Genomic DNA, 27,872 nt, shown 5'->3' on the forward strand with positions numbered 1-27,872 from the left:
CAGCTCCCTTCTCCCATCACTCGCGAACAAGACCCCGAGATACTCAGATTCATACTCCTCCTTGAATCGCTACCTTATCGTGGTGGAGGGGTTTGTGTGTCCCAGGGATCCCAGGGGCTATGTTGTCTGGGGGCTTTTGCCCCCTGGTAGGGTCTCCCATGGCAAACCGGTCCTGGGTGAGGGACCAGACAAAGAGCGATTCAGAAGACCCCCATGAAAAGAATATCGAGGGAACAGTTTACCCTGCCCGGGATAGGGTTACCGGGGCCCCGCCCTGGAGCCAGGCCCGGGGAGGGTGCCCGAGGGCGAGCGTCTGGTGGCCGGGCCTTAGTCCATGGGGCCCGGCCGGGCACAGCCCGAAGAGGAGACATGGGCCCATCCTCCCGCAGGCCCACCACCCGCAGGAGGCGCCATAGGGGTCGGGTGCATTGTGAGCCGGGTGGCGGCCAGGAGCGGAGGCCCTGGCGGACCGACCCCCGGCTGCCAAGACTGGCAATAGGGACAGACAGCTGAGTAAAAGCAAAAATCACACATTCAACGTAGCAGCAGATAGAAGTGCATGGTTTCAGATTACCATCTAAAGCAAGGGATTTATTAGGCGATAAGACATGAAACTGAGAGCCGGAGGTGATAACAGACTATTATCACATTACAGAGAGAAATGCTTATGTAAGGAAACACTTATCTTGGCGGAAACACATTTAAAACCTTATCAAGTCTCAGTTGCATTTTTACAAGTTATTGAAAGGTAAAAATCTGGTTTGCCTCCTTTGATAAGCTGTAAAGTGATGACACTAATACCCAAGCTCACAGTTTATTAACAGTTTTACACTCTGTGTCTTTGTGCCTAAGATTAAGGAGACACATCATCTGAGGAATATCATCACAGAGTGTCTGAGCTGTGGTAAGCAATACAGAAACAATGTACTGATTTACAGTATTTAGACACTAAAGGGACCTTTTAACCTTTATCTTTGCCTGTGTGCTCCAGACAGAATTAATGGCGATCCAAACAAACATCCTGTTCCAACGCCTCAGAACTTTGTCATGCCTGACCCCCCGGCTCCGTGCCCACTTGGGACCTGTTTCAGACAGGACATGTGTGTCCGTTCCCCATCGGGGTCTTTCCAGTGTTCCCCCTGTCCTGATGGATTTACAGGAGATGGAGTGTATTGTGATGATGTAGATGAGGTATGAATTGAGTACAACTGAGTCCAAGTAGCACTATACATGTGTATATAGTGCTATATATATATATATATATATATATATATATATATATATATATATATATATATATGTGTATATATATTAGGGGTGCAACGATACTCGTATCGATATTGAACCGTTCGATACAGTGCTTTCGGTTCGGTACGCATATGTATCGAACAATACAAAATTTGTCATTTATTTTATCAACTTTCCTTCTAACGATGCTGTCTGTGTTGAGCGCTCAGTGAATCTGCGTTCGACTACTCCGCCTAGGCTGCACTGTCGAGCGCAGATCCACTGAGCGTTCAACACAGACAGGATCATCAGAAGGAAGAGCGCAGGGCAAGCTAGCGAGACAGAAGTTAAGCTCTCCTTGCAACATGGCAAATTGAACCTCCCCCACCCTCATTCAGATCTGGCGTTTGGAATTATTTTGGTTTTCATGTGACGTATGACCCTGAAGGTAAGCGCGTCATGGACTAAAGTAAAACAGTATGTTGGATGTGCCACGCAATGCTCAATTACATGGGTGGGAACTAGTGTGTTAGCACAGTTAGCTCGTTAACGTGTTGGCCGTCTAGCCCCACGCAGGGGTAGCTCGTTAACGGAGATTTGCCGTGTTGTGGCGTTAACATCATTTCAACGAGATTAACGCTGACAGCACTAGTGGGAACACAACGAATATGACTGCACATTTACACCGACATCATCCTAGTACAAAGACAAGTGGAAGCAGACAAAAACAACAAGCATGCATGCTACAAACTTTACCCGAGTCATTTAGACAGCCGTTAGCACATGATTCTCCTTATGGGGACCTGATATGTTTAATATTGTGGCGAGCTCAGACAAGGAGGAGACGGAGGTATCGTTTGGTCTTGCTTCCCGTGAGCTAGCCCGGAAGCACAGCCGTTTATTGACATCTGCAGAAGAACACTGCCGCTAGCTAACTGCTCAGCGCGGAACCGCACAGCAACAACAACAACAACACACAGGGCGCCCTCTGACCCCGGAAGGACACACCTTCGCAGCGAGAAGGCGTCACCCGTCACTATGGCAACATAAACAAAACATAACTGTACAAACAGAACCCCGAACAGCCCTGACCCGCTACATAGCCCCCACCTAAGGGGTCAGTCGTCCCCGACGACCCCATTACCCCACACAAAGTCCTGCAAATGTCCAGGTGCCTTCTTTTGGCGCACCGGCCAGTCACGACTGACGGGGGAAAAGTCACTCGGGTCAGAACATGGGGTGCCACCATCATCCCACTTCTGACACCAATGTGGCGAGCTCAGACAACGAGGAGACGGAGGTGTCGTTTGGTCTTGCTTCCCGTTAGCTAGCCAGGGAGCACAGCCGTTTATTGACATCTGCAGAAGAACACTGCCGCTAGCCAACTGCTCAGCGCGGCAACCGCACAGCAACAACACCACCACACAGGGCGCCCTCTGACCCCGGAAGGACACACCTTCGCAGCGAGAAGGCGTCACCCGTCACTATGGCAACATAAACAAAACATAACTGTACAAACAGAACCCCGAACAGCCCTGACCCGCTACATAGCCCCCACCTAAGGGGTCAGTCGTCCCCGACGACCCCATTACCCCACACAAAGTCCTGCAAATGTCCAGGTGCCTTCTTTTGGCGCACCGGCCAGTCACGACTGGCGGGGGAAAAGTCACTCGGGTCAGAACATGGGGTGCCACCATCATCCCACTTCTGACACCAATGTGGCGAGCTCAGACAACGAGGAGACGGAGGTGTCGTTTGGTCTTGCTTCCCGTTAGCTAGCCAGGGAGCACAGCCGTTTATTGACATCTGCAGAAGAACACTGCCGCTAGCCAACTGCTCAGCGCGGCAACCGCACAGCAACAACAACACCACACAGGGCGCCCTCTGACCCCGGAAGGACACACCTTCGCAGCGAGAAGGCGTCACCCGTCACTATGGCAACATAAACAAAACATAACTGTACAAACAGAACCCCGAACAGCCCTGACCCGCTAGAATATGCTGCTGAGAATATAGCCCAGAAGAAGCGTATAGTATAGCTTTTATTTTGGAAAGAGCCATTTCTCTGTAATAAACTCTCTTTTCCAAAGATGAGTGATTCCTCAATCAGATACAGGTGTTACCGCGCCAGATCCGCGGCCCCGAACCGTAGTAAGGAAACCTCTGGCAGTTACTTGAAGGTTCCGTAACTGACTCGTAGCAGGTGTTGTGCCAAAAAGTGATTGTCTGCCAAAAACTGATTTCTGGTATTTGCCAAAAAGCGATTGCTCATATTTAAAGTGCTATAAGTAACTTGTTGGGCTATAATATGTTAAACATATGTCAAATGTATCCCTTATGGATGACATAAAGTCATCTTGAGCCACAAACAACATTCGTGTAGCAAGATACAAGCCGCAATCAGTTTTTGGCAGCGACTTTTATATAACCTTTATTTATGCAGTAAAAAAAATCTCATTAACATTAAAAATGTATTTTGTAAGAGTAAGTTGCCCAACAGGACAGCAGAAATGGCAGCAAATATTACAATAGTTCTGTAAAAATATTTTAAGTGGGGATAAAGGACCGGATTGGTTATAATGTAAGTACAAGTTGTAAAGATACTTAAAAAACAGATAATTTTTTAATTCTTTATGTAACCCCTTTGTATCCCCTGTTCACCGAAGTCTATTTACGAACATACGTAAAGATATTACACATAAAAAATACACAGAAACACTGGAAATCAGTTTTTGGCAGACAATCACTTTTTGGCACAACACCCGGCAACAGCTTACTATACAGGTCAACTCCGCTAGCAAAAAGATCGAAGGAGGCGTAGGTAACTGCTTCACCGAACTTTATTTCTTCTCTAAGGCACGAACACCGCGTACAGTGGGCTGAAACAGTTTACTCACAGCGAGCATCGCCGACACAACTCTGGCTGTCGAGGGAGTTATTATATTCCTTTTATTTATTTTCTTTTCATCTCTTCTGTAGCTAACCGTTACTTTTTCCCCTTCTCCGCTCTCTCTCTTCACACACACACCAGGTAGTCCCGCTACACACATCCCGAATACATTTCCCATCAGGCTTCATCCTTAAAGGGCCATGCCTGTAACGCAGGGCTTGCAAAATCGCTAGCCCGACGTCCCGGGGCTAGCGATTTTTCCAGTCGGGCTACCAAAATCTATCTCTGCCCTGCCCGTCGGGCTATTGTAGGAAGAAAAATATATGTCAATGCTTTTGCATTCTTTCGGAAATGTAGCTGGGTAATTATGTCATTGGCATCGGTGAGCCACTGTCAATATGACATATTGAAATCGCGTTTGAATTTGCGCTTGTTCTTTGCTTTCACTTTGCAAATGTCCAGGTGCCTTCTTTTGGCGCACCGGCCGGTCACGACCGGCGGGGGAAAAGTCACTCGGGTCAGAACATGGGGTGCCACCATCATCCCACTTCTGACACCAATGTGGCGAGCTCAGACAACGAGGAGACGGAGGTGTCGTTTGGTCTTGCTTCCCGTTAGCTAGCCAGGGAGCACAGCCGTTTATTGACATCTGCAGAAGAACACTGCCGCTAGCTAACTGCTTAGCGTGGCAACCGCACAGCAACAACAACAACAACACACAGGGCGCCCTCTGACCCCGGAAGGACACACCGTCGCAGCGAGAAGGCGTCACCCGTCACTATGGCAACATAAACAAAACATAACTGTACAAACAGAACCCCGAACAGCCCTGACCCGCTACAATATGCTGCTGAGAATATAGCCCAGAAGAAGCGGATAGTATAGCCATTTCTCTGTAATAAACTCTCTTTTCCAAAGATGAGTGATTCCTCAATCAGATACAGGGCTCACGAAATCGCTAGCCCGACGTCCCGGGGCTAGCGATTTTTCCAGTCGGGCTACCAAAATCTATCGCTGCCCTGCCCGTCGGGCTATTGTAGGAAGGAAAAATATATGTCAATGCTTTTGCATTCTTTCGGAAATGTAGCTGGGTAATTATGTCATTGGCATCGGTGAGCCACTGTCAATATGACATATTGAAATCGCGTTTGAATTTGCGCTTGTTCTTTGCTTTCACTTTGCAAATGTCCAGGTGCCTTCTTTTGGCGCACCGGCCGGTCACGACCGGCGGGGGAAAAGTCACTCGGGTCAGAACATGGGGTGCCACCATCATCCCACTTCTGACACCAATGTGGCGAGCTCAGACAACGAGGAGACGGAGGTGTCGTTTGGTCTTGCTTCCCGTTAGCTAGCCAGGGAGCACAGCCGTTTATTGACATCTGCAGAAGAACACTGCCGCTAGCTAACTGCTTAGCGTGGCAACCGCACAGCAACAACAACAACAACACACAGGGCGCCCTCTGACCCCGGAAGGACACACCGTCGCAGCGAGAAGGCGTCACCCGTCACTATGGCAACATAAACAAAACATAACTGTACAAACAGAACCCCGAACAGCCCTGACCCGCTACAATATGCTGCTGAGAATATAGCCCAGAAGAAGCGGATAGTATAGCCATTTCTCTGTAATAAACTCTCTTTTCCAAAGATGAGTGATTCCTCAATCAGATACAGGGCTCACGAAATCGCTAGCCCGACGTCCCGGGGCTAGCGATTTTTCCAGTCGGGCTACCAAAATCTATCGCTGCCCTGCCCGTCGGGCTATTGTAGGAAGGAAAAATATATGTCAATGCTTTTGCATTCTTTCGGAAATGTAGCTGGGTAATTATGTCATTGGCATCGGTGAGCCACTGTCAATATGTGACATATTGAAATCGCGTTTGAATTTGCGCTTGTTTTTTGCTTTCACTGTGTATAGAGAGCGACAGCACTGATTGGTGAGTGATGATAATTTGCGCACCAATTCCTCTGACATCGTCTTATCAATCGTTAGCTTACTATGCAAACATGACAAGTGAAATCTCCCGCAGCAAGCTTAAACATATGAGAGGTTGATCGCGCAGAGAATCGCTGACCGTGTGTGTGTAAAAGTAGCAGGATATATATTTCAGTTCTGCTGAGCCAAATAAGACAGGTCAGGGTGAAGAAGTGACAGCCAAAGAAAAGCTTACCACAAAACGGAAAAGTTATGACAAATCAGACTATAAGGCAAAAAGAAAGTGCAGCTTTATGGTTTCATGGACAAAAGAATTTCTGTGGCTGCAATATGACGAGCTATATAACCGGGGCTGCACATAAGTGGTCCGCAGGTGCGCATTCGCTGTCAAAAAAAAACCCCCAAAAAAACGCGCACAAGATATGAAGTTGCAACGCGTGTTTGCATACATAAGATTTTCTGGAGGAGGACAGACATTTGTTTAGAACTCTTAAAGATGTTGAAGAAGCTCCTTTAAGCAATTACTTTGGTGTTCCTCTACCTCCAAACAAATGTCAGAAGGAGTCCGAACCACAAAAGAAGCACGTATTCTCGGAAAAGTGGTTGCAGGAGGTGAGCTGGCTTCAAACAAATGATGAACGCACAGAGATGTGGTGCGGAATGTGCCGTGAAAATCCCACTCTAGCGGACAAAAACACTGCTTTTTATATGGACGCAAACGCGCGTTGCAACTTCTTATCTGGTGCGCTCTTTTATTTTGACAGCGAATGCGCACATGCGGACCACTTATGTGCACCCATGTAAATAACATAATGTTCTGCCGGGTGTGTTGTTGGTTTTCTCTCGATTTCTGAGTCGACAAGCGCCTTTGTTACTGGGACCAGTCATTTTAAGAAAGGCCCGCATTAGAACCCATGAGAAATGCAAGAAATGCATTATTGCTCAGTCTGCAATATCTTTCCCAGAACAAACACCAATTGCAAATAACATACTAAAAATAAACCTGAAAAATCTGTTTAGAACAGCGTACTATGTTGCAAAGAGTGAACTACCACTGGCAAAATTTAGCAGTCTTTGCAAACTTCAAAAAGCAAATGGCCTCGATCTTGGTTCCACTTGCCTCCCGTGACTTCAGCGGAAATTTCAAATTCAGGATCTGACACAGACTGATTCATGTCCTACAGAGTTCTTACAAGTTCATAGAAATTTCTGTTCAATTAGAACCAAGTATTCGAGTTGATGATTGTAATTTTTATACAATGTTGTAATTTGTTTTTCAACAATTTTTTGATTAATGTTTTGTTTCCTTTACAATATTATATTTTAATGTATAATATTGTAAAGGAAACAAAACAGGAAACAAAACATCAATCAAAAAATTGCTCTCTTTTTTATTCGGGCTACTTATATTTATTTTGGGCTACCAAAAACTGAAGAGTCCCTGCCCGAAGGGCTACCAGGGATTTTGAAATTTTGAGAGCCCTGAGATAGATTTATTTTTTTAATTACTTTTGTTTCAGCAACATTAAATTTAAAAACTGTACTTTTGAGTTAAAATATATATTTATAATTTTAATAAATGACAAATTAAAAAGGCATGAACATTTTTTTTGTATCGAAAAAATATCAAACCGTGACACCAAAGTATCGAACCGAACCGAACCGTGAATTTTGTGTATCGTTGCACCCCTAATATATATATATGTGCATATATATATATTAGGGGTGCAACGATACACAAAATTCATGGTTCGGTTCGATACTTTGGTGTCACGGTTCGATATTTTTTTGATATTTTTTGATATTTTTTGATATATATGTGTATATATATATGTGTGTGTATATATATATATATATATATATATATATATATATATATATATGTGTGTGTGTGTATATATATATATATATATATATATATATATATATATATATATATATATATATACACACACATATATATACACACACATATATATATATATATATATATATACACACACATATATATACACACACATATATATATATATATATATATATATATATATATATATATATATATATATATATATATATATATATGTGTGTGTGTGTGTGTGTGTGTGTGTGTGTGTGTTTGTGTTTCAGTGCCAGTTTAATCCATGCTTTCCTGGTGTTCGGTGCGTAAACACTGCTCCTGGCTTCCGCTGTGAGAAATGCCCCCGAGGATACACTGGACCAGAGTTAAATGGAGTAGGAGTTTCATATGCTAAGACTCACAAACAGGTAAAACAAAATAATGCACTACATAAGAGTAATTCCGTTTGATTCACTGCTTACAAAAACTTTTATTTCGTGTACTTTATGCACACTTTCTCTCAGGTGTGTGAAGACATAGATGAATGTCTGGGCCCGCCTGAGAATGGAGGTTGCACTGCCAACTCACACTGCTACAACACAGCTGTAAGAACACGGGATCTGCATGGTGCATGCTTTCAGTGTATTGTTTTTTCACATTTCTGACTCTGAACTCTGCACAGGGTTCCTTCCGCTGTGGAGAATGTAAAGCTGGCTTCACAGGTGACCAGAATACAGGCTGCCATGGTACCAGACTTTGCCCCAACGGTCAACCAAACCCCTGCGACATCAATGCCGAGTGTGTTGTGGAAAGAGACGGCAGCATTAGCTGTATGGTAAGACTTTGTGAACAGAAACATAAATATGAATATGAATAAGTTTATTGTTGTGCCACTCTAAACAGTGTATTGAAAATGTCATCACCACCCACCCCGACCCTCTTTTTTGCATGTGTGTGTGTATGTCAGTGTGGGGTTGGTTGGGCTGGCAATGGCTATGTGTGTGGAAAGGACACAGATATTGATGCATACCCTGATAATAAGCTTCGGTGCAGAGACAACAACTGTATCCAGGTACTACTTTCAACATACCCCACCTTCTCTCACATTCAGTTCATCCCAGTGTTAAAAAAAATTGTGCTGCTTGTGTTTTCCTATTCGTTTTCCAGGATAACTGTGTGTTTGTGCCAAACTCTGGCCAAGAGGATGCAGACAGGGATGGGCTGGGTGACGCCTGTGATGATGATGCAGACAGCGATGGCATTATTAACGTAGACGTGGGTGACTTCAGCCTCTGCATGTCTGGCATGCAGTGAACTTTGACTTTATTTATTTAATTTTTTTAAAGCATGACAGATATATTAGCCGATATATTCCATTGACCATGAAATGAAATGAAAATTTAAACAGTAAAAAAGTGATGGGAGAAACATACTCCAGCCAGGAGTGTTGACGTAACATAAGTTATCCACCAGAACTAAAAACAACTAGCTAATCCAATCCAATATAATCGGTCTTCATTTTTCTAACCCAGGATAACTGCTGGCTGGTTCCTAATGTGGACCAGAGGAACAGCGATAAGGATGTCCATGGCGACGCCTGTGACAACTGCAGAACAGTCGAAAATCCTTCACAGAGAGATACAGACAGAGACGGTCTGGGGGATGAATGCGACAATGACATGGATGGAGACGGTGCGTGCGCGTCTGTTATTATCTACTTAACACACAATAACTGTTTTACTCACTTAATTTTGTTTTCCTTTGCATCACCGAGTGTCAATGAAATCACTTCTGCAAATAGGTTGAGTGGTCATCATAGTAAAAAGTGTAAAAAACTGACTGTTAGTGACTTTATTGCATAAATTAACCATGACTAATCGGGGGACATAATGTGAAAACAAACAAACATGAAAAAGTAATTGAACCTTTTTTAAAGGTTATCAGGTTACACAGCATGTCTGGATCAGCGTGTCCAGACAGGATGCAGACAGAGACATTTTTGTTGCTTCAACTGGACTGACCTGTGCTTTATCTTTCCAAAACATCCTCCTGGTCTGTTTCTAACCCACATCCTCTACCAGTTAGGTCACTTTTTGAAAAACAACTTTTGTGTAATTTAAAAAAAACAAACAAAAAAAACCAGTGTTGAATGTAAAAATGTTCCAACTGGAATTGTAAGCCTGTTTTCAAAAACCTTTCTCACATACCTCATTTGATTGGCCTTTCAGGTGACCTTTCATTTGCGCCACTGGAAACACAGTTTATTAGCACTGTGTTCCCACATGCAGGCATTTACGCATGTTGCATGTTTAGACTCTGTTTGGTGGACGCTTTTTGCTCAGTTTGGCAGTGCTCCGAGCCTCTTGATCGTTTGGTTTGGTCTTTAACTCCAAGGCTGGATTGCTGAGTGCTTGGTCATGTCTGTCTCCTCACTAAAAGCATTTTTCCACAGTCGGCCTCCGCCAGGCATCGAAGGCCACTGGAAACTATTTCACCTTCGTCTTAAACAAACACTGCCATCTGTTGATGTGTTTGACTGTGCTGAAGTCTGCATTCTGTCAATGTTCTTTTGTTTTGTTTTGTTTTACACATATCCTGATACTTTCTGTCCTCAGGCTTGAAAAATATTCTCGACAACTGCCCACGAGTCCCCAACCTAGACCAGAGAGACAGAGACAGTGATGGGGTGGGAGACGCCTGTGACAGCTGTCCTAATATGGCCAACCCCAACCAGGTAACAAACCACACAAGGGCATGAAACCGATTCATCAGCTGTGACACATCTGACCACCAGTGTTTGTTTTGTCTACCCTCAGTCTGACTCAGATGATGACCTTGTAGGAGATACCTGTGATGATAATATAGACAGGTAAAGCCCACATCATGATCTATGGCGTAAAAGTCTACAAACATCTGTCAGACCTTTGATTTTCCCTACCTCGTCTTTGTCAGTGACGGTGACGGCCACCAGAACACAAAGGATAATTGTCCCACAGTCATCAACTCCAATCAGGTGGACACGGACAAAGATGGAATGGTGTTTATCTCTTCTTTCAGTTTCATTCATTCAATCCAGCAACAGTTCATCCTATATAGTCCTCAATTATCCACCAATTTGTTGTGTTTTTTTTTTCTTGTTAGGGAGATGAATGTGACGATGACGACGATAACGACGGCATACTGGACGAAGACGACAACTGCAGACTAGTTGCCAATCCAGACCAAAAGGACTCTGATAGTTAGTATCTTTTCTGTGTTGTGCTTGGATTTGCAGGAGCGAGCGCAGCGCGAATTACTGTTTTCTAAGCGGCGTCGCTGTATTTCAGACAACAGACGCGGAGACGTGTGCGAAGGAGACTTTGACAAAGACGACGTCATCGACAAAATTGATCACTGCCCAGAGAACGCTGAGATCACCCTGACCGACTTCAGAGCCTATCAAACCGTGGTGCTGGACCCAGAGGGCGAGTCTCAGATCGACCCCAACTGGGTAGTTCTCAACCAGGTAAAAATGATAACATCACCTCAGTTTCAGAGACATCGATAACAGTTTTTCTTCAGCTTCACACTAATTTTTTCCTGACAGGGCATGGAGATAGTGCAGACCATGAACTCTGACCCTGGGCTTGCTGTAGGTTAGTATACTATCACACACCCATTCATAATTCCCTTACCTAAACTTAATCAGCGCTGATCTGCGTTTCGTGTTCAATTTGCAGGCTACACAGCTTTCAGTGGCGTTGACTTTGAGGGAACTTTCCACGTGAACACAGTGACAGATGACGACTACGCTGGCTTCATTTTTGGCTACCAGGACTCCTCTTCCTTCTACGTAGTGATGTGGAAACAAACAGAACAAACCTACTGGCAGGCCGCGCCCTTCAGAGCCGTTGCTGAGCCGGGAATACAGCTCAAGGTGTTGAGGATTAACACTTTCCACCATAAAGACCTCCACTGTACCGTTTAAAAGAGTATATATCAGTAAAGATTTGGTTTGATGAATTTATGTCTGATCTTTGTTTTTTAATCTCCAGGTGGTGAAATCAAAGACAGGTCCTGGTGAATATCTGAGGAACTCCCTTTGGCACACAGGACACACCGTTGACCAGGTGCGTCTACTGTGGAAGGATCCCAGGAACGTCGGCTGGAAAGACAAGGTTTCCTACCGCTGGTTCCTCCAGCACAGGCCGCAGGTTGGATACATCAGGTACAAACACATACACCTCGTCACGGACACGTCCACGTTCGCTCTGTGTGAACTGACTCAGTAGTTTCACTTTGTGTATGGAACTAGGGCTCGCTTCTTTGAGGGTTCAAATCTGGTGGCGGACACTGGTGTGATCATTGACACCAGTATGAGAGGCGGGCGCCTGGGCGTGTTCTGCTTCTCTCAGGAAAACATCATCTGGTCCAATTTGAAGTACCGGTGCAACGGTAAGCATCTGCAAGCATCGGAAGACAGTCGAGTCATCCATGTGAGATGTAGGTATGCTCATTTGATTTTTCTCTTTGTTTGCTTTTTCCACAGACACTATACCTGGTGACTACCAGGATGTGCTCAGAGCACAGAATGAAGAGCAGTAAGACACAGGAGAAACAACTTAAGCCCTGCTGTAAACATAGATTAAAGGGGCAGAGCGGCGGTGCTCTGAGCAGAGAACTAAAGTCAGATTAATGTCAGAGGAAACATCATGGGCAGTTTTAGGGATTGCATTTTGAAGTTTTAGGAAAGCAAAACATTGGGCATTATATACTTAAATGCAATGTAACTGAAACAGTGCATTCACTTTGCAGTTTTTGTTTATATCTCTGAAATATCGCCTTCAGTTATCCAGTTTATGAATGCCCTGTACATCTTAAGTACAATAAAATACATAGCATTTTGCAAAATTCAAAGCATGTTCCCATTATTACAGTTAATAAATAAAGACACCCTGTGTTGTATCAATGGATGTTTTATTGAAAGAGTGCAAGCAATGCAAACTCCATGGCACCTACTTCGATTTATTTCAAGCATACAAGATGTTTCTGTGGTAGTATACAGCCTTCACAGTGGATCTTTTGATTCATTTTTTTAATATATCAAAGTTGCTCAGCACCACAAAATGTCTACATTCATACCAATAATTAAAAGGCAGGGGAAAAAAGTTATATAAAGCAAAAAAATTCAAACAAAAAGCTTTCACACATCTTGGATGGTTTTCCAAAATGTACGTAGAAATTATAAAAAAACTGGAAAAAAAAAACATGTTAGGAATCCAATTAGACAAAAGAAAAGCAAGAACTGAAGGAATTAGATACAAAAAAGGATTTGCTTGTGTAATATATCTTGTATTTTTATACAATAAAAAAAACAGTTACATAATAAACACAGGAGACCCTCTGAAACAGGTATGTATGTAAATTCGGCAGTAAACTCAACATCCAGTGTTGAATAACTTGCTGATAAAAGCGGTCGTGCTACTTTATTCTGACCACAATGATAAAATGGACGCATGTAACAAAGACGAGGCAGAAAGCACTTATAACTGTACAGAAAACAGCTGGTTTAAGTGTCTATGTATGCATGCAAATATATAATGCTTTCAGTGAGATGTTTCTCTGTAACAGATTAGTAAAGAAATTAGTAAACTAAGTATTTTCTGGTTTTCTGACATCTACCTTTGGCAAATGTTTCTCATCTGTGTCACTGCAGCTCTTTGAGAGAGGTGGCGCTCCGCTAACGTCACTCTTGCATTAGTCAGGTTGATTTTTTTTAAGAGTGCTGCCGTGTACAACAGCGACGATGACTGGAAACCTTTCAATGACATGAAATTTTCCTAAGAAAAGATCTGGCTCAAAGGGAGCACTGACATATTAAAACCTTAAACATTTTGCTTTGAATCTAAGTGGAAACTTCACAACACAGAGTGTCTAATATTAAAAAGAGCTGTTGCATAGAAAACCTCTACAAAAGGGCACAATATAACAAAGCGTCAACATGTACAGCTTAAACACGAGCCTGAGAGATGAGTTCAACAGAGTCAGGGACAAATCTAATTCAGTTCACACCGTATTCCTTTTTTGATTCCTTAAGACACATTTAAATAAATACAATATCTTCTGTAACATCTTAAACTTGAAATAAATATGTCCCAAAACCTTGATACAACTTTGTGATCTGACTGTACAGAACTAAAATGCCTGGGTGAGCGTGAAAGCAAGAGAGACACATAAAGAAACACACTTTCAGGTCTGAAGTCATCTTTAGGGGTTGAATGATTCCCAATGTAACTCAAATCCCATGATTCTTCAAACCTGTAAGCCATAGAAAACTTTGTGTGTCAGTGGTGCTAAAAGAAATAATAATAATAATACAAAAAATCACCATCAAGGTATTAACAGCTTAACATTGTAAAACAAAGTAAACACTAGCATATAAAATAAAAGGCAACAGATAATCCTCCATTTCAAACACTGAGGGTAGTGTAGGGTTGTGTTTCAAGGTATGGGAGGTCTGTGGTAGTCTCTCGGCCCAGAGTGTAAGCTTCCACCCGGCCACATCCAGACCACAAGTGATGTTATAACTAGGCCACAAAGCGCTTTGGGCAGACGATGGGGGCGACGAGGGTCCACATGTAGAGGATGAGACACACCCAACAGGAGGCCATCTTGACCCAGAACACTGACCAGCTCCCGTCCAAAAGCTTCTCAATCTTGTGGTTGTCGTAGCTGCAAGAGACACGCGGTAAGAGAACTGAGCAAACACGCACACTCTGGTTCCTCTCTTCAAGACAGAGCTGATGAGGTGCATTAAAGGCAGTGTAAACACAAAAACCTGAGGACTCAGTGCACTAAAATAAAAAGGCAAAAAGAGAGCACTGATGCTTTGATGAAGGCCACGAGACCAAAACGGGCAGAATAAACAGATGAATATACTAAGTGCATCCTCTTCAGAGATTAATAAAGAGGACAGCTTTGCAAGTCTAAAAAAAAACACCCCTCAAAAAGCCCAGTCAAATAAAGATATGCAGCAGAAAAAGGAAACCAAACAGACACATAGCAGACATAAGAAATGTTTCAGTGGCAAAGTGAAGCTTTGATTCCAATATTTTTCAGAGGTCTGCTGTCAAAGTGACAGAAACATCTACAGAAACACTTCAGTTCAGTAATTATGTTGCTAAATGTGTGAAGATGTCTGTTTTGAGGTTAGTATGTATGGGAATCACTTACTGAAACCAGTTGGTGGCGGTCATCATGACATAGAGGGAGCCAAGGAAGAAGACAAAGTGAAAGAAGGCGTAGCTGTAGATGGTTCCCTCTCTCTCATCATACACCACATTCTGGCCTGAACCCGTCTGCTCCTCATCGTATTCTTCTGAAAAGCAGTGCAGTTGGGTCAGGGACACATTTAATGTGTAAAAATGTCAGTTAAAAGGGTGGTACTTTTCTCGTGGCTGTTTCTCAACACTGCAACTTTATTTCCAGCAGGTGGCAGTGTTAGCCTGCCCACAATCCCACTTACCCCGATCTTGTTTTACAGTGTAATACTAACCTAGTAACAGTGACATCATCTACGCTTGCTGACCAATGTTTTCTCACCGTACTCAGTCTGGCTGAGGAATAGCAATACCCCGTGTGTGTGCAAACACCATGGCTGAGTCTATACGTGTACAGACAGACAGGCCAAAGAGAGGCTGCTGCCAGGCAAAGAAAGAAAGATGTTGGAGAAGGAGGAGGGATTATTTGACTTTCCTCACCTGTGTCATCTCCAAAGCAGAAACAGCAGCGAGCTCTCTGTAAGGTAAAGGAAACATTCAGGTTACCACTGAGCTGGGATTAAATATATGAGAGATGTGTATCCTGGGCTTAATTTGTTCCATTTACTAAGGGCATCTAATGCCTGGTAGGTATGCATTTAACCAGTCTGCACATTTAATTAACCCACACACGGTAAGGCTGTGCATTTACCTCTGTCTCCGGCTCAGTGTTCCTACACACTCTGAGCGCTGCTGAGCTTCGTCGAGTGGTGGACGTCAAGCTAGAGGTAGAGTGGACAAAGAGAAAGAAAAGAGAGAGATGAAAGGAAGCAAGACTGTAATTCCGTCACTCTGCATTCCCCCCAGTAATTTGCAGTTTGAGATTGCTGCAGAGTCCAATTTCCTTCTATTCGGGGAATGGCCACAAGAGACAGGATGCCTCCACTTGATGGAAAACATATGTGAACAAAAGCAAAGAGTCATAGTTCTTGTCTCGCTCAGCCATAGCCAATCACGTGCTGCCTCTTCAGAGTCACAGCCAATCCAAACTAGCCTGTCTGTGTCCCCACAGCTTACCATGAAGTAAATTATATTCCACATCACCTGTAGCAGAAGTGCTATTAAAAGGTTTGGACTGTAATATCTCTATATGATCAAATCAATGAAATAACAAACCACAAGTATTAAAGAGAAAATGTGCATCTGTGCTCATTAGCAAAAAAGAGAGGCAGGAATTGTGTATGTCTTACCAAGAGTAAAGGACACAGCCAAACAGGATGACGGTTCCCAGTCCAGTGACAATCTTTTTGTCGCTTTCTGTCCCAGAGTTGAAGGGGAACACACATACGGTAGTGTTCACACCATCGATTACCACCACTAGACAGACAGAAATATGCAGACAGAGACAGATGATTGAAGAGTTGAAAGAAATAGCAGGGAGTACAACTGTTTGATGGAGTTCTTTGGAATTGGAGTATTATAGGGAGTAAGGATATTGTGAAAAATGCAGCCTATGCTTGTGCTTGTGTGTGTGCGTTCTGGCACCATGTTAGCAGCAATGAAAAGGAAAAAAAAGAAGGAAAAATGGAAAGTTGGTCCAAAAACAACCGCCTTTCTAACAGTATGTAGGCTAACTGTTATGAGTAGGAGGCATGTCCTGACATTTACTTTGTGTCCTAACATGTCCAAACATTTACAAGAACTTTTTTGCACATATTTATCTCAGTGTAGATTATCCATTATATATTAAATTGCAAATTCACAAACATCTATATACAGTTTAATTTGTGGTCACATAATCACTACTCCCTCTAAAACTCTCACCTAAACTTTGAGTTAAGCCTTTATCGCTTTTCCTGATGCATTTTTTTTAATTTATGAACATCATTTCATGCTGTAAAAATTAAGATCTGTAAAACAGTCACTACAAAAACAAAAAAAAACTGCATTTGCAAAGTTCACTGAAAGAAACAAAGGTGGTGGGCTTTGTGAACAACTTTGCTCTTGCTGGGCTGCACAGTTTCCATTTCACAGCATGTGCATATGTGCTTGTGGGAATCTCTTTTCCTGTTCATGGTTAATTGCTGCCATACTTAAGGGAAAAAAAACCTCAAATTCTGCTGTAAACAAAGTTAAATGACTGTACATTAGGCAAACAGCTCTCCATGGAAGGATGGATGGGTGTATTGAACATGAGAAGGTGTTCATAAGAGCTTTGCAAATGCTAACTTTGTCAAAGCCTAACCTGTGACTTAACATAAATAATCAGTTTTTAAGCTGACACCCAATAATGTGATCACCAATGTGAAGATGCATTATTGTGCATACTCACTTTCTTTTGGCTTGCTGGAAAAGGCTGAGAAGGTGAGGTACATGACATAGACAGTGATGACTCCTGGCTGCAAAAGTCCTGAGTTGGGCTGCACTGCAGGGACACAAATGTGGGAATTTTCATTCAAATATTAATAATACTATAAGAACTTATTATTATTAAGTAAAAATGGTAAATGGCCTGTATTTGTATAGCGCTTTACTACTCCCTAAGGACCCCAAAGCACTTTACACATTCAGTCATCCACCCATTCACACACTGGCGATGGCAAGCTACATTGTAGCCAAAGCCACCCTGGGGCGCACTGACAGAGGCGAGGCTGCCGGACACTGGCGCCACCGGGCACCACCAGTAGGCGACAGGTGAAGTGTCTCGCCCAAGGACACAACGACCGAGACTGTCCAAGCCGGGGCTCGAACCAGCAACCTTCCGATTACAAGGCGAACTCCCAACTCTTGAGCCACAATCGTGTATTGTATTACAAACATCTTGCCACATGAAACTTCTAGGCTATACAACTATTAGCCCCACCTGAAATGCAAATTTGTGTATTTTAATTTAACTGAGTCAAATTCGATGCTGTGCCTGGTAGAACAGGTCCTTACGTTTCTGTATGAACGGGGAGATGGCCAGCAGGGAGACGACGAGGCAGAGGCTGCCGTTGATGCCCAGAAAAATCTTATTGAGTAGACAAGCCTCGGGGTGAGTGTAGAAAATACCCATGAAGATTACGGCTCCGACTCCAACGCTGAACAGAACCAGAGTCACAAAGGCCAGTGCTGCGTACCACAGGCGGTTATACTTCACTCCTGAATACCTGCAAACAGAAAGAGCGAAAAGCTAAGAGAGGAAAAAAATCACATGCTTTTCCAGATCACCTTTGACTCAATTTTAGTTCTACCTGTGTGGGTCAGTGTTGGTTTTAGGGACTCATGAAACTGTCTGTGGGTACTTTATAATGGGTCAGTGGTGACAAAGTGTAAGTGGGGACGAGTAAAACAACATAAAGGGCCCTTCACATACACTCATGGCCCAATATGCAGAGTTTTTGTGATCTAAGTGTTAAGCGTTGTTGAATGATTACTAATAATTATAAATAACACCGAGTGTGAGCCGAGGTTATTATAGCTAACCAAAACTGAACTGAAAACAACAACTAGACTCTTGAAAAAAGTTAACTGAAGCCATTTTGGGAACATGGAAAAATAAAATAAAACAAAAATGTAGAGGAAGTTTATGAATTGTGTTAATTTAGTAAAAAATTGCATATAAACTGTTTTTGCATTCTCAGTAGATCTGTATTTCAAAATTCACTATAAACACTTATTACGAGGGACTTTTTGGACAAAAGTGACCCCGATCACACTGTGCAGGCATGAAATATGAACAGAATGGTGTAGGTTAAGTTAAGAAAAACAAAAAGGCACATAAAAGAATTCAACTAAAAGGGAAGAAGTGAATACAGCTTTGTGCCTTCTCACTGATTTTTCTTGATCTGAAAATCTGTTTTTATTGAGAGGTTGTGCTGGTTTTTAGAAACCAATCTGCTGGATTTTGTGTGTAGGAAGTAGGAAGTCCTAAACCATATACATCCTGTGAATCTAACACAGCACTGGCCTGCTGCCAGGCCTGCCCTCCACCCACCAAATCACACTTTCTGCATTTCTTAAAAGTCAAACAAAAAGCATTACAGTGGTCTTATTTCACACAGTGAACCAGGGACTGAAGAGGAAGGTGATGAGAGAAGAAATGTTGCTCTCACCAGTTTGCGTTCCATCTGTGTGCAAACTCCACCAACAGCATGAGCTGGATCAAGAGGAAAATGAACCCGCCAACGGCTCCTATGTAGCGCCAAACTGAGCCAAAATGAGAAGAGAAAGAGACAGAGACAATTGTTTAACTGATGACAAGAGCTACTTGCCAGGCAAGCTGTGCCAGTATTGAAATTGTGCTCCATAAATAGATAGAGTTACAGTGACATTTGTAAAAGTTTACTCAGGTCAGATGACACAGGAAGTTGTTTGTTACTTTACATACATTTACACAGCTCTATGTTAGGTTACCTTATGCACCACTTTACTTATTTAAGCTTTAAAAGAAAACTTTACAGTATTGAAGCCTCAAGCTGAGCGTTCAGCTTTTACCTTCCAGGAATGTTGACTCATTGGGGAGGAAGAAGCCTCCAGCGCAACACGCCACCAGCGCGATAAACTTCAGTAACCAGAATCTGAATCAAGGCGGTGATAATGTTATAAAAAAGGGGAAAATGCAGATAAAATTACACCATAAAAACAATGATTACTGACAACTGAGACACAGCAGAATATTTAATGCAATAAATCCAAAAATAACAAATTTAACAAATCTCGTGTTGCCTTTACTCGTGACTCTTGTTCAATATTATGAATGCAGCTGCTTTTTTTGATAGAAGATTAAACAAATTCTTCTTACCCGTTATGTACGGCTGCCCGGCAGCCCGTGCTGTTGTTGACCCGTATAGTGAAGATACAGAAGAAGAAGAAGAAGCAGGCCATGCCAAAGCACACCTTGTACACAGCAGCGTATCCAACCAGAGTTTTGCAGTCTTCTCCTGCATTCACTGTCTGGCAAAACTCAGCGTAGAAGGGGATCTAATTGGAGGAAAAAAACCAACCCAAAACCCCCAAAATACTCAAATTAGATCATCATGTCATGTCAGTGAAAAGCAACCCACCTCTGCTCATGTTTGTCTAGTATGAGGCCTCGGTGAAAGGGCCCAATAGTGTCCATCTATTCTGAGCGTCACGCCCCTAAAGGAGCAGAAAGAGAGAACAGGCAGCAACAACAACCCCTCTTTCTCTCTGTGGAGCCCTCTTTCATCCTTCACTCTCTACAGCCTGTTAAAGGGGCCTTACAACTAACTGTCAGTGTACACAAACAAAGGACATGGATGAATAAATTAACCACCTTTTGTCAGCGAGTCAGAGGAAATGGGAATAGGGGAGAACACAGACAGCACGAGCAAGAAAAACGTGGAGATTCCTCTTAAAATAAACTGCGAAAGACTTTTCAGAACTACAGTGAGCTGCGTAATACAAAACTGGAGTTATGGTAGCAAAGATAAGGACCTTGCTGTGACATTCAACAGAAGACTGCGGCAGAGAGCCAACAGAAGGGACACACTTTGAATTCGATAACCGCCAGTCTCGATACGTCGTTCCCCTTCACCGGAACGAGCTGTGGGACGAGTACAAAACGTGCTTTTCAGGCAAACACTGCTTTTTGAGAGCGTTTCAAATCTTTACTTGGGGATAATAAATTGCTTAACTCGGCTTTACTAATTACTGGCAGAATCCTTGAAAGTTGGACACACGGGTGAGATGCCGGCGGATTGAGCTGTCATCACCTCATTGTGTTAGCAAAGTCCAGAGCCAGATCACAACGTAAGGCAAAAAGCCCATTTTTGGAGCTTTTGTCTCAGGTTAAGGACCATATTAGCATGTCCATGGTGTTGTGATTAAGGAGGGAAATGGGGCCGGCTGTTTCGGACTGCTGTAAATCTCTTGAGAAAAGACTGGCGCTCTCATACGCACAATGACTGCTCTCTTAGCTGGGACTTCCCACTGTGCTCGGTGTGTGACTGACAGTGTGTTTATGGGTGTGTGTGTGAGTCAGTAGGCTTTGTGTGGGGCTACCAGAGGCCATTTTGTGCCTTGGATGAGTCTTTTCCAGGGGCTCCATTCACAAAGAGACACACAGTAGGGAGTAGTTTTATTACTGCACTGTAGACACTGGCAGAAAGGAAGAAAAACTGCAGAAGAAGGAGACTGGTGAAAAAAAAAAGAAGATCACCTACAAATATCACTTTGACTCAAGCAAGCCTGGCCAGTGCCATGGTAACACAGTCAGCTCAAGACATCTTTCCCAGAGATAGAAACATCATTATTTCCTGTTTATCCTGAGATCAATATAAAATGTGAGTCAGCGAGCGAGCAGTGTATCAGTGAACCAGGACATCACCTCTGAGACCTTGTTCCAGACTATATCTACACACTGTGTTGACAGTCTGACTCTCCCAGATGACAAGGATAACTATACTGTAGCAGACAACAGCCGTTATCGTGGCATTCCAGTTTAATGGGATTTTTTTTTTTAGAAACAGTCACTGGAGGTCATCTTTCATTTCGTTCATTCAGAGAAGAAAGCAAAGGTTCACGAAAGAGTTTATCGTCTCCACTTCAAAGGCTTGATAGGCTCTTAAAACAAACAAAACCTACCAGCCAAGACTCGTGTCCTCAGAGCTGTGGCCTTGCTGCTGTGTAGATACACATATCTGTTAAAATAGCAGGATGTCTGTTTTGCCCATAGCAATGCTGTAAAATTTTAATTTTTCCTGTTAGCATCGGCGGTGTTAGCATAGAGGCTGCTGGCCTTGTTGTTTAGAGCAGACGGTGAACAAAATTGTTCAACCACATGACAAAATCTGGTTCAAAATGTTTTTGTTCTTGTTACACTTTCCGCTCAGTTCAGTTTCATTTTCAGGAGGTGAAAAGGTGTGAAGTAAGCTGGAAAAGAGTGTACAGACTAAAGAGTGAGGCGAAACTGTGTAAAAGGTCACAGTATTGAGGTTTTTATTCTTTTGTTTACCAGAGGCTGCGAGCTGACATTTCAAAAAGCGAGGGACAGAATTAAGACTTCAAAGACAGGAAAAAATCCTTACAGAGACAAAAAAAAGGCAGAAATAACACACACGGGACACAGCCATCAGGATGACATTTAACAATATCTTAAAGAAGACTCCACACCTATCGAGAAACACACACACTGTACAGCATATATGGGGGAAATGGTGAACGGGGACCAATTCACCATGTTCAACTGTTTCTATCTACTGAAGACCCAGGAGTCATAATCTATAATATAGTTTACATTACTGTAAATAAAAAAAAACTTACTTCAATTATTATTTCTTTTTTAGATATGCCATCCACTGAGCATGTCCTACTTAAGTCCTTTATTGATATATAATGTAATTACATTTTGGGGGTGGGGAGGGTTGTTGGCAAAACAAAGAGTGTGCATGCATTTTGAGAGAATGATGTGATATATGTACTCACGTTCTCTTTCAGCGCTTGCTCCACAGTAGGCGACATCATGACAGCACAGAGGACGGTGACCAACAGGAAGTACAAGGCATACATGATTCGGGTCCCTGTGGATTGTTTGATCTTTGGGCAGCACTTACAGCAGCACGAGCAGGCCGCTGAGCCGCAGCAGCAGGCCAGCTGCATGCAGAGAACAAGGCAGAAAAGGTGGAAGAGAGAGGGGGACAACAACAACAACAACAACTTTATTATCACTCTTAAGCAGCTTCTCATACAGACGTCATGTGTTTTGTGGCGGAGCTGGGAAAACCAGGCGTCAGTGCAGTTATCTCTCTCAGCAGTTTCACTGGATAAAAGTAAACTGGTAGAAAAATATTCCCTGAAATCCACCACCCTGAGCATGCCCAATCTTGTCAGGTCTGGTTAGTACCTGGATAGGAGACTGCCCAGGAATACCTGCGTGCTAAAAGTATTCCTGGGCAAGAACCCAGAGTTGCTTCCGATCAATTTATTGGACTGTGTAAATATTACATAGAAAACGGTGCTAATGTGTTGTATAAAACTCTCAAGAGTACTCAATTCGAGCACAAAATTACTATACAGGAACCAGTCCATTTAACTACATTCTAACCTGGGATAAAAAGACATGGATGAAAAGACGTGCATGCCATGATATCTGCACACAGTATGAAATGTTTGATAGTTATAGGTCATATTTAATCCCATCACTTCAACTGATATAAAGTCAAATATCATATTATGAACATTTTAACACTCCACCCTTAGACTCTATTCAGTTATGGCAAACTGCATGCGAAAGAAATAATTGTTATCAGAATAACAGGACCAGGTCAGACTGACATGCAACATGCACACAGCAGAGATAACAAAATGATCTAAAACTAAAATTCTCAGCTTAAATCCTCTTAGTCAATGAACCGTACAAGGAACGTTAAAGGAGGTTTCCTGAGTTGTCTTCGTGAGATGCATTGCAAATCTTTTACTTTTAGTTGCAGTATCAGCAGTTTCAAATCTGTCTGGTCTGTGGGAAACCAAACAGTTTTGTTTGCTATTGCAGATGAGTTTCAGTGGTGTTGTGCAACCGTATTAGGGCAAACTTCATTGTATTAAAAAGCTTTCCATGCTTTACACTCAGCACTTAACTGAGTTTGTTTTCTACTGAACAGTGAATAACATAAAAAAAGGATCCCCATTCATGCTTCAGTCAGAGCCCTCTCTTTCCTTCACAGAAGAAACTTTTGAGGATTACAAGACAGTGACGGCAGTTGTCTGAACACACACACACACACACACACACACACACACACACACACACACACAGGCCTACTCTGTTTCTTCTGATAGGCGGTCATATAGGAGGAGGACAGTTACATAAAGGCGGGCCTTGTGTCCTTCAGGAAAGAAGAGGCTCTATAATTCTACAGCACTGGGTCTTTCTGTAGCCACCCCACCCTGCTTTTGTAAGCTTCCTACCCCTCACCATGCAGAATAAACTTCTATGGTGAGAAGCAAAACTTTGTTATGGGGAGCAGTCAGGTGTGGTGGCAGTGGCACCAAAGTTCTCACCATGCCTGACTGCTTCCCACAACAGAGTTTTAGTCGGGGTGGAGGGCTTGTACGCACCATTTCCATTTCTAAATTAATCCACTCTCCTCCTTTGGGACAGAGCAAAATCTTTCTTGAGCTATGAAATTAGCTCCTGTAATTATGGCATTAGGTGAAAGGCAGTAAATTATAAGCAAATGACAATAATGACGGTGGCATTTCCCATACGGAAAAGAAATAGTAAAAACTTATATGTGATTACTCATGAAAGTGGCCACTTTCGCATTACTTTCATACATTGTTTTAGTAAGTATCCAAAACATACAAGTTTCATTATATAATTTTTCAAGGGATCTTATATCTGTTTTCACACTTATATGCTTTTCATACAAGTTTCACACAAGACAGATACAAACTTTATAAGATTTATATATATCTTTTCCATATGGGTTCTGTGGACTGGAACATCCAATGAAGGTTGCACACTGTCTAATGGCATTAGCTTATAGGCCAATGTGCCCACATTTAAAAATTTTTGCCTTAAAATTAAAAGATGAAAATATTTTTTATGTATACGTCTTTCTGCATCTGCATTTTAAAGCAGTGTGTCTTCCTGTATAACACCGGAAATGAGTGTTTATCTGATGCTATGTTGGTTAATATGTTTTCGTTTCCCTACAGACATGCTAATGCATCCTAGTGAGATCACGTCACTTTGTATTTTAGTCAAAACAGTGGCCTTATCTTACTGCTAGGAGTTTGTGTCCTATGTAAGTGTATAATATAGCTAGGGTGTACTGAGGTTACAAAGCAGCTCTGCAACACTGTCTGGTCTACAAGTAGCACCGTTTTAGTTTTACTGCCTCTCTACAGTATACATGTAAACACTGAATTGTTTGACTCTTTTGTAGGTGGTCAAAATGTACAAAAAATCCCCCAAAGCAAACAAACAAACAATCACATGCCAGCTTCAGTTCTGCAAAAATACCCATAAAGCTTCTGCTTTATGGGTATTTATATATTGTGTTTGATAGAATGAAAGCCAAACAGCGGAAGACCTGGAGCTAATGTTAGCACGTCTGTCGACGGTGTAAAAGAAGATGTAAAAGAATGAAGAATGATGATGAAACTTTTAGTAAGACATAGACAGCATCATCAACGTCTTCTTCAAGTATTTAGCTTGTTGGAAAAGTTGTTGCCAGAGAATCTGTCCTTTTTTCACTATGCTGGCTAACATTTTAAGTAAATAATAAAATGTTTCAACTAGTATGGACTTAGTGTGTAAGAGGAAGATTTTTTAATTGATCGTTTCAAAATGAATTAAACACTGAAAAAAGATACAGTTGATTGCTGAATCAAAGGTACCAGTACTGATATTGGCAGAAACGTGAAACGGCAAACAACAACAGCACAAAAGCAAAAGTGTCCTAAAACCGGTTGTACCACATAGAAGACATACAATGTCTTCATCGACAGCAAGCACTCCCTGCAAGCAGACGGGCCATCCCTGGACTGTCAATGTATCATGAACGTGCTACTTCTGCTGAACCATAAATTCTGCTTCAGGTGTGAAGATGTGTGTGACTTCATAATGGGGTGATATGGTACTATGAGGTCATTAGGATAAGATGGGCCCTGATTAATCAACACCTTGTACCTGAGGAGGAGGACTTTAAATTCAATTAACTGGGAGCCATTGAAGAGAGGTCAGTATAGGAGAAATACCAACCGTGTTGGTTTATTCAAGCATGAGAATAAGGATGAGCCTATAAACTTGGCAAATACTTCAAGCTAAAGGGAACACAGTTTATTCCCAGTTACAGTCCAGCGGTGTACATCTGTACACAGTTTACCAATGCTTGAGTATTGGCAAACTGTATCAAGACGTTTGAAACGCTGCCACAAAGGTCAAATGTGCTTATTTCTGCTTTCATGCGTACACGGGCTTGCAGCCTTGAATCTAACCATGTGCCTCCCGGCCTCAACACACAGCTTAAGAGAATAAACGGTTTCCTCTTTCTCTGCTGCGCCCACGTCTTTCTCAATGGGTGATTAATTAGCCACAACAGACTGAAAGTAACCAAGAAAAAAACAGAACAATTTAGGTTGTGAGGGTGTTTAGATTTAATTAGTTAGGGGGTGTTTCACCAGCGGACTGCACGCAGCACGAGGGCCCAACGGTAAACTCTGCAGAGCTGACAGAGAGAGGGGGTGTCATGAGAAGGGGCAACGTCTCGAGGAATTCCACCACACACAGAGACAAAAGGGTATCCATGGAAACCAGCGTTGACCCTACCCACTCGATGAAGCACCCACCACCTCCTCCACTGCCCCACCAGGATATCGACAGGTGGTTGGCGGATCAGCAGTTTGCAGCCCTACTTAAATATCAACAGCAGTCCCCCATCTGTCCCATAGAGCGGCATACCATGACACATTAAAGATGACACATGGCTACTAGCAAAGCACTAGTCTGGTCTAGAGTTAAATTAAGCCTAGACTCTCACAACCCACACAAAAAACCTCACCACACTGTGATTGTGGGACTTTCACGTTTCCCTTTTTCGTGTCACCAGACTCTCTGTTTCATTATTTTAACCCTATTCCTTTCATCCTCCCCAACATGTTACTGGAAGATTTAGTAATGTCATTTCTTTTCTTCTTCTTATTTTGTCCTCTTCGCCCTTTGTCTGTATTCTTCAGCTGTCCTTAACTATTTGTCACTGACCCCTCAGTGCTTCAGCTTTTCTAGAGGTGGTGGCAAAGACGATGTTGCCTTTCTTTTACACAAAGACATACTGACTCAGAATCCATCAAGACGGGGTGGATGGGACACAGCGGTGAGAATACACCTAGCAAAAAATCACATTTAAAATAAGGAAGCTGAATAAGTCTGAATAATATTAGCTTCCTTGACAGGGAGTTTGGCCTAAAGATGGACACTTGCATAACAAACGCGACAGTCTTGCATTCCACCCAAAGACGATATCTGCGACGGCTGTAAGCTGTTTGATTTCATGAGGATTACATTCCTTTCACCCCTCTTTTATGCTCTGCTGCCTTTCATCCTTAAAGCGCCCACGATGAAAAGGACTGGAGCATCGTGCAAACAGGAAATGGAAAGGGTGGCCTAAATCAAACCCACCGGGGTAAACCCCACCGCACATAGCCACGCTTATGCAACACAAAGAGAAATGGGTCGTACACTATACCACTGTAAGGACCACAAAGGAGAATGAGGATTTCAGATACAGAGCCAGTTGACACCAGTCCTGACAGTGAGTAAACAAGTCCATCTGGCAGACTCTGGATTTCTAAAAGAATAAATGTATTCGGTATCTGTGTTTTGCTGTATAGATTTCAGATTGTGACTTTACGTTTATCAGCAGACGTGTCATGATGCACACCCAACAGCAAACTGGGAAAAACATACACACACACTGACAGGAATGACTCATGAAAACAGGCAAAAACATCCTGACTGGAACAATGTGGAGCGACAACGTCCCCGCAAGCTTAAACCTCATGTTGATTCGCTCATTCGTCACATCTTATGCACTATTTATTCCATGCCCTATTTTAGTTTGGTACACAAATCCTTACAGACTACACTGTAGCTGGCTGCTTTAAAAATCTTTGGGACTTTTTGCTGGTTAAAGCTTAATGATAGCGGCCACTGTTCAAAGCACATTGAATCATGAGAAGCCACTAGCTCTGACACACCCTGTTATCTCAAATTACAATGCTTTGTGTTGCAGG

At 42.7% G+C, this 27,872-nt stretch overlaps 3 protein-coding genes across 4 annotated transcripts in view; 1 reads left to right on the forward strand and 2 right to left on the reverse strand.

Moving 5' to 3' along the window:
* mtx3 (metaxin 3) overlaps window positions 1-4,163 on the reverse strand; it is a 17,392-nt gene extending 13,229 nt beyond the window's left edge. The window contains exon 1 of one of the 2 annotated variants that reach the window (XM_086314161.1): window positions 4,125-4,162. The gene's annotated coding sequence lies outside the window, so the exon portion shown is untranslated. Of the gene's footprint in view, window positions 1-4,124 lie in introns of both variants that reach the window. The other variant, XM_086314160.1, reaches the window with a different exon arrangement.
* Window positions 1-12,837, forward strand: part of thbs4a (thrombospondin 4a) — a 17,378-nt gene extending 4,541 nt beyond the window's left edge. Inside the window, exons 6-23 of the mRNA XM_086314155.1 lie at window positions 853-904; window positions 992-1,191; window positions 8,184-8,321; window positions 8,418-8,498; window positions 8,576-8,728; window positions 8,861-8,965; window positions 9,061-9,168; window positions 9,426-9,585; window positions 10,509-10,627; window positions 10,710-10,762; window positions 10,846-10,930; window positions 11,035-11,131; window positions 11,220-11,398; window positions 11,480-11,528; window positions 11,613-11,809; window positions 11,928-12,100; window positions 12,188-12,327; window positions 12,422-12,837. Coding sequence (XP_086170281.1) covers window positions 853-904; window positions 992-1,191; window positions 8,184-8,321; window positions 8,418-8,498; window positions 8,576-8,728; window positions 8,861-8,965; window positions 9,061-9,168; window positions 9,426-9,585; window positions 10,509-10,627; window positions 10,710-10,762; window positions 10,846-10,930; window positions 11,035-11,131; window positions 11,220-11,398; window positions 11,480-11,528; window positions 11,613-11,809; window positions 11,928-12,100; window positions 12,188-12,327; window positions 12,422-12,477 — 2,145 coding nt within the window. The 3' untranslated portion in view covers window positions 12,478-12,837. The remainder of the gene's footprint in view (window positions 1-852; window positions 905-991; window positions 1,192-8,183; window positions 8,322-8,417; window positions 8,499-8,575; window positions 8,729-8,860; window positions 8,966-9,060; window positions 9,169-9,425; window positions 9,586-10,508; window positions 10,628-10,709; window positions 10,763-10,845; window positions 10,931-11,034; window positions 11,132-11,219; window positions 11,399-11,479; window positions 11,529-11,612; window positions 11,810-11,927; window positions 12,101-12,187; window positions 12,328-12,421) is intronic.
* Window positions 12,833-27,872, reverse strand: part of serinc5 (serine incorporator 5) — an 18,062-nt gene continuing 3,022 nt past the window's right edge. The window contains exons 2-12 of the mRNA XM_086314158.1: window positions 22,560-22,727; window positions 19,915-20,093; window positions 19,608-19,690; window positions 19,226-19,319; window positions 18,069-18,280; window positions 17,464-17,556; window positions 16,382-16,508; window positions 15,844-15,913; window positions 15,633-15,669; window positions 15,106-15,250; window positions 12,833-14,604 (exon numbers count right to left, since the gene is read on the reverse strand). Coding sequence (XP_086170284.1) covers window positions 14,460-14,604; window positions 15,106-15,250; window positions 15,633-15,669; window positions 15,844-15,913; window positions 16,382-16,508; window positions 17,464-17,556; window positions 18,069-18,280; window positions 19,226-19,319; window positions 19,608-19,690; window positions 19,915-20,093; window positions 22,560-22,727 — 1,353 coding nt within the window. The 3' untranslated portion in view covers window positions 12,833-14,459. The remainder of the gene's footprint in view (window positions 14,605-15,105; window positions 15,251-15,632; window positions 15,670-15,843; window positions 15,914-16,381; window positions 16,509-17,463; window positions 17,557-18,068; window positions 18,281-19,225; window positions 19,320-19,607; window positions 19,691-19,914; window positions 20,094-22,559; window positions 22,728-27,872) is intronic.

This window comes from Aulonocara sp. 'chitande type north' Nkhata Bay, linkage group LG12, assembly GCF_057382095.1.
Source record: "Aulonocara sp. 'chitande type north' Nkhata Bay isolate Kocher_YH1m ecotype deep benthic linkage group LG12, A_spYH_male_GT1.1, whole genome shotgun sequence".
NCBI classification, from domain to species: Eukaryota; Metazoa; Chordata; class Actinopteri; order Cichliformes; family Cichlidae; genus Aulonocara; species Aulonocara sp. 'chitande type north' Nkhata Bay.